A 7,019-nucleotide genomic window follows, 5' to 3' on the forward strand; every position below is an offset into this window, starting at 1 on the left:
AAAAAAAAAAAGAAAGCCCCTCCCCACTAAATTCTCTCTTGTTTGTTGCTATAGAGCCAGCTCCAATTCCTGGGACCCCCAGTACAACGAGTCTGAATGAAGCCCAGTCCTGCCTCATCTCCTGACCACTGGCATGCTAGAGTCCATTGTGACCACTGTGTATTTTGAGTGCCTTCCAACTTTGCAGTTTTATCTTCCAGTACTTCATTTTGTTGTGATCCATACCTGTTTCATGGGCTAATTTTCAGAAGTAGGTTGCAAGGTCTTCATTCCTGCTCTGCCTTACTCTAGAACCCCAGTGAACCCTGTTTGGTAGGAGTGACCCTGTTTGTATGTGAAATACTGGTGACATAGCTTCTGGCGTTAGAGTAACCTGCAAGCCATCACAGTATGACAAACTGACAGATGGGTGGTAGACACATGTGACCAGTTCTATTTACCGCTCAGCACGGATCCTCTGATTCTAGGTACAGGACTGGAGTTTGATAAAGCTTCTTTAGGAGACATTTTTTAAAATAAAAAGTTCTATTCCAAGGAAACCTACACAAAGACAGGGACGTCTACCTCCATTTCTTTAAAAAAAGCATCTGTTCATTTAGAACCTCAGCAGCAAAAAATGTGGGGACTCTCTAGTCCATAATACAAAATGTGGGTAAGCGTTCTTAAAAATAAGAGCCACCTACAACTGATAGACCAACCATGCCAGTATTCAAATTGCTAATATTCATCATGGCGATCTGGAGATCTTATGTTCCTCAAGTTCAGTGTTCACCAAAGCTGAGATGGTTTGCATACTCTCCAGTTTCAAATTGAAGACTTAAAAAACAATTGTGCTCAAGCCCTTTAAAATTAGATACAAATGCCCAAAGCCACAATGAAACAGAATATCATAGGCAACGCGTTCAGATATGTGGTAAGAGAATTTAAGTCAAAAAGTTGCTCCGATGACCAGCTTACAAAAACACTGCTCTAACTTGTTGATTGCACATATCATGTGCATCATTTGATTACAGTTCAGTAAGTTACAGAATGTCCTCTTCTCTTAACCTTTGAACAAATTTGCAGGTGATGAATTATATCCCACGCATTCTGGGAAAAACCCAATGTTACAGTCAGTGAAGAACATTGATTTATCACACTTTTGTGTTTCGAACAGTAGTTCTTTGATTTAACTTGTTCATCTTCATTGTTATTTTAACTCCTATAAGAAACCTGTTACAACTTTCAAATAAAGGAGAGGTGGGTGAGCATTTTTCTAGAAACAGTGTGAGGCATTGGCTGCTCCATCCTAGAGTGCTACAACTACCCTTTGCAACTGAGGCAACACGTTCTCCTGTTAAAGTGACCTGCAGAAAAGAGAGCTCCCGTGTTACATCGGAAAAAAAGTCCACTGAAATAACCTTGCCAAGCCTTGTTATGACGGTTGATGCTTGCTTAAAGAAAATAAACTTCTCCCCAAGGAAATGGCACTGGTTTAAAGATTTGAAATAAACCCGTGGTGTACTGTAATTATGAAAAAAAAAAAAAAAGAAGAATTTATGTATGGTTTTAAAAAGAAGATTAAAAAAAAAAAATACTTACGGGAACATCAACATATTTTGCAGCTGCTTTTACCTGAAGTGAGAAAGAAAGAGATAATTATGAGACTTGTTTTCTTAGCTGTTAGTACGACAACCGTGAAAATGCAGCAGACAACGACTTATTGAAATACTTACAGTGAATGACAGAATGGACGAAAAGAAAGTGCCTTCATCATACCTGGAGAGCTTAGACAGCACCCCTTCCAACACTGAAACAAACTATGACACAGTTTAGAATGAGTATTTGGAACACCACTAGGCACGCCAACTTGAGCAGGGCAAACAATTCCTGTGCTAACTCCACCCATGGCACCAACACCCACAGAGACTGCACTAACAGTGTGGGATAGCTGCTGCTGAGAAACATGTCATCTTTAAGATGAATTCTAAGGGTTCTTCCCACGGCAGCAAGTCATGGACAAAAATTCCGAAATGCAGAAAATAATTTATACTAAGAATTTAGTCATTATGCAAATGCATGTGGTAAACCATTTACTAATTACTTTAAGCCCATGAGATTACCCCTTAAAGTCATTTTCAAATTCAACATAGAAACAATGACTGTCAGGCTTAATCACATTCCTTTCTATATATATTACTTAACTGTACCCCAATGTTTTTCTACATCTACATAAGAGGTTGAATGGAAAAAAAAACAAAAACAGATAATGAATAGGAAATATAAAATTTGCGGCTCTTGTACCACTGGATAAAAAGTCTCACATTAGTTAACAAGCACATGCCAAGCAGTGCTAATGGGGACACAGATGGGTTAGAAGAATCATCTCTGCTTTAAGACGCTCACAGAGTTAGTTGGGGGCTAAAGCAGACACAGCAATTGCAGAGAACGATGGAAAGCACTAGAATGAACATTTATATCCTGATTCTGTCACTGACTGTGACCTGGGCCCAAACAGATCACTGCATCTCTTACGCCTCAGTTCCTCACGGGTCAAATCAGGTAGGATGGGGAAAGGGAACTTAAAATTAGTTTCAAAAGTGTTTGGCATATCGAAAATTCTCTAAATCAATGACATAAAACACAAGAACATGGTAGCACATTACAAAATGTTATTACACTGCAAAGAACCAAACTCTGGTCTGATGCGAAGTTAAATGCGTAAGATGTTAATAAGGATACACTGCCCGACATCTTTCCTCTTTAGAACTAAATAATATGCGCTGTTGACAAATTACACCCTCCCACAGGGAAAAGAGTGACAGGTTTTTTAAATACGAAAAGGGAAATTAACGAAGGCTGGTTTTTGTTCACATAGCAGCTTCTTCAACAAAGTGATAATAGTTCTAGGGACACAGCTTATTGGTCCCTGGTGACCACAGAACCCACTACGAGTGCACAAGAGATAATCTTTTCTCTGTGGCTGATCAATTACTGCAAAATAGTTTATGCAAAAGAAACAAAACTTCCCTGTAGGTTTCACCCTCACATCATTTGCCACATGATGTAAGAACACAGAAACAAAATCAGGGAAATCGCTGACTAAAATTTTATTTGTAAAGAATGAGAATTACATATGGCTGGTAGTTAGCCTAATTGATACAAACAGCAAAAACAAAAACAAAAACCTCACAAAATTACAAATCGCTCACAACTAGAAGTCAATTCAGCACTTGTTTCCTGCCCACTAACATTTCTTACCAATCATGTGTCGTTGACTAAACTTGATGTGGTTTGCAAAGACCCAGAAGACCAATACTCCAGGGTCATGTCAGACCAGGGGATGGGAATTCCAAACTTAATGGCCCTCTGTGGAAAATGCCTCCTCTCTTGTAACTCAAATCTTGAGAGCAGTGTGTGCTGGGTGATCACGAGGAGAGCGACAATCTCTATGGTTACCAGACAACCTGAGTCACTGAAGACTCTAGCACAAAGCTGGTTCTTGGTGCCTCTTGGTGAGCATACACATGAGTGATACTAGGGAGAGGAGACCCAAGAACCATATGGACAGTCTTAGGAGACCTGAGTTCAAGTCATACTTGTGCTCATTTCTCACTGGAAAGCCACAGGTCATTCAGCTTCTCTAGCCTGAGGACTCCTGGTGTGATGCTATAGGATCAGCACTGGGCTGGGAACCACAAGATCGATCAGTAGTCCATACCCATCAGCTATTCCTCAGAAACCTTATACACGGTTGTTATGAGTCAGAACCGACTCGAAAGCACATAACAACAGCGACAACAACATAGTCTAGGACTCCTGGTGTGGGCACTGGACTGGGAACCACAGGTCAGCAGTTCAAACCCACCAGTTTCTGCTCCTCAGAAACCCTATACAGGGTGACTATGAGTGGGAACTGACTTCATGACACACTTAATAACAACAACAACAAATCTTAGTTTGAGAAGCCCCGGGGGCACAGAGCCTGCTTGGCTGCTAGTCATCAGGTTGCTGATTCAAACTCACTAGCTGCTCTGAGGGACGTTTACCCTATGGGCAGTTCTACTCAGTCTTTGGGTTATTATGAATTGGAAGAGATTCAATGCCACACAACAGCCCCAGTGTATTCATCAGTAAATTAGAAACAGTGATAGACAATCACCTTGCTCACCACACAAAGATGGGATGAAAGTCAGTAGAGATGCTTCACATGAAGGAACTTTGAAAATGTCAATGGAGTATATTAAAGAAACGTAAATAATTTATGCTATTGGTATGGTCAGCCAACTCACTATCCATGACCCAAGTCTAAAATCCTAAATACCTTAAACCACTAGTTAAAGGGGATAGGCTTACGATTGTTAATTGTGGTTGTTGACCATCATCAGGTCAGTTCCAACTCATAGTGACCCTATATAGAGTTTCCAAGAATAGTTGGTGGGTCTGAATTTCTAATCATTCCGTCAACAGTCTAGTGCTTATTCTACAGTGCCATACCAGGGCTCTAGGATTGTTTTGTGAAAAAGGATATTAGTGAGTTTGGTCAACTAAAGGATCCAAGTGAGTTCCGTGAAAGGTTAGCAGTTTGAATCTACCAGCTAGCTGTTCCACAGAAGAAAGATGAGGCTTTCTGCTTCTGTAAATATTTTACAGCCTTGGAAATGCTATGCAATGTTGCTAGGAGCAAAACCAATCTGATGGCACACAACATTAACTGAAGTAGAACTGAGTTCAGGCTCTCAGAGACCATAGAATCCAGTTTGTTTGAAAGGCCATTTGGCTAAAAGGAAGGAAGATTTGAATATAGGTGGTCTGGCTCCAGACTTCATGTTCTTCACTACTATGCTACAGAACTGTTGTAAGGATTAAATAAGGTGATACATGCAATGTGCCCAGTATGTTACAAGTGCTCAATAAATGTTTTTTTAGTATCATCAAGGAGCTCTGGCAGCGTAGTGGTTATGAGTCGTGCTGCTAACCTCAAGTTTGGCAATTCGAAACGACCAGCGGAACATGACACACAGTCAACCAACCAACCAACCAACGATGAAAAAAAGAAGGTTTGGTAGTGTAGTGGCTACAAGTCAGCTGTTTGAAACTACCAGCCATTCGGCGGGAGAAAGATGAGACTTTATGCTCCGATAAAGATGTATTATTACCTCAGAAACCCTATACAGGGTTGTTATGAGTCAGAACCAACTCTATGGCACATAACCACCACCACCACACTATGAAAAAGAAAGCAAAGATCCTCACAACTGGACCAATAGATAACATCATGATAAATGGAGAAAAGATTGACGTTGTCAAAGACTTCATTTTGCTTGGATCCACAGTCAACACTAATGGAAGCAGCAGTCAAGAAACCAAATGATAAAGTAAATCTGCTGCATAAAACCTCTTTAAAGTGTTCAAGAGCAAAGATATTAGTATGAGGACTAAGCTGTGCCTGACCCAAGCTAGAGTATTTTCAATCACCTCATGTGCCTGTGAAAGTTGGATAATGAATAAGGAAGATCATAGAAGAATTGATGCATTTGAATGATGTTGTCAGAGGAGAAGACCATTAAAAGTACCATGGACTGCCAAAAGAACAAACAAATCTGTGCTGGAAGAAGTACAGCCAGGGTGGTGAGACTTTGTCTCTCATACTTTGGACACCTTATTAGGAGGGACATGTTATTAGGAGAAGGACATCATGCTCGGTAAAGTGGAGGAAGACTCCCAAGAAGATGGACTGATATAACGACAGCAGCGGCAACGGACTCATGCTAACAACTGTGAGGAGGGCACAGGACACGGCATTGTTTCATTCTGCTATGTATATGGTTGCTGGGTCAGAACTGACTTGATGGCATCTAACAATGACAACAACTAGGGAAAATGCAAATATATGAGAGTCTCAGACTCTTTCCTCAAGGAACATACAAGCTAGTGGGTGAGACAGACATATATGCAATTGACCACATACAAGGCAATATGTGTTAATGCCGGTCTACATGGGCAAACGGTCTAACTGAAATGAAAGCAGGAAAAGAATGATTTTGGTTGTAGGAGACTGGGTCACCTTCATCTGCCCGGTGGCTCAGGAACTGCACCACAGAACAGCAGAGATGGAGTGGGTAAAAGGACACTGGTATAAGGCAACGAGTAATGTGCATCAGGCAGATCAGCTGACTCAGCTCCTCTTTAGAGTACAGTGAGACACTGGATTACATCTGAGCAAGTGGTATAGTACACTCACATCTCCCACTCTCTGCCTTCACTTTAACAAGAGTGGAGAACCACGCCTTGTAGTCCTCCCTACCCCAAATGGTCCCTGAGGTGACGTGATCTGGCAGAGACTCTCACTGCTTACACGGCAGTGAACAGTACTGTTACCCTTGGGACTCACCAGCTGAGCCATACGGTTCCTACAGGAGGGTTTGCGTTACAAGTTTTGTGTCGGAGCACATGTGGTAGAAGAGCTACCTTAAAAAACAAACTGTTAATGTCAAGATTGACTAATCATAATACGTTTTCCATCTGGTTTGTAATTGCACAAAACAGCAAGGTTCCGAAGACATCCAGTTAAATCCTGGGTTTAGTTGCTATGTCTTTAACTGCTTCCTGTGAACTTTCTCCATACAGCTTGGGGAGAATATAAATACTTATGGGTTTGCCTTGTACTCGCTGTTCTCCTGAGGGTTTCAAGCTGAAATGAAACACTGTAATCTCTTTGTTACCCTGGTCTTTATTGTGGATGCCATTTACTGGGTTTGTTTGAATAATATTTAACACCAAGAGTCTGTCTGGGTAATTACTGACTTTAGCTCATGAGGCAAACTCTCAAGGAAATTAAAGATAAAAGTACTTTGAAATGCCTGGTAGAAGAAAACATGAAATATGCCATAAAGCATGTTGGGTTTAAATTTCCTGTTGAATTTTAACAGGCTAGAAGATTCATTTTCCTACCTGTTTAGGAGGTAGAATCAAATTCTAAGAGGTGGTGGCATGAACTCCAGCTATGGACAGAAGGGTTCAATACACTGAATTCTTGC

The 7,019-nt window shown here is 40.9% G+C and overlaps 1 protein-coding gene across 7 annotated transcripts in view; it reads right to left on the bottom strand.

Annotated features, from left to right (window-relative positions):
* CADPS2 (Ca++-dependent secretion activator 2) overlaps positions 1-7,019 on the bottom strand; it is a 613,140-nt gene that overhangs the window by 56,145 nt on the left and 549,976 nt on the right. For all 7 annotated transcript variants that reach the window (XM_006859326.1, XM_006859330.1, XM_006859327.1 and 4 more), the window contains 2 exons: positions 1,716-1,799; positions 1,582-1,614 (listed from right to left, as the gene is read on the bottom strand). In XM_006859326.1, coding sequence (XP_006859388.1) covers positions 1,582-1,614; positions 1,716-1,799 — 117 coding nt within the window. The remainder of the gene's footprint in view (positions 1-1,581; positions 1,615-1,715; positions 1,800-7,019) is intronic.

The sequence above is a fragment of the Chrysochloris asiatica genome, unplaced genomic scaffold (assembly GCF_000296735.1).
Source record: "Chrysochloris asiatica unplaced genomic scaffold, ChrAsi1.0 scaffold00032, whole genome shotgun sequence".
NCBI classification, from domain to species: domain Eukaryota; kingdom Metazoa; phylum Chordata; class Mammalia; order Afrosoricida; family Chrysochloridae; genus Chrysochloris; species Chrysochloris asiatica.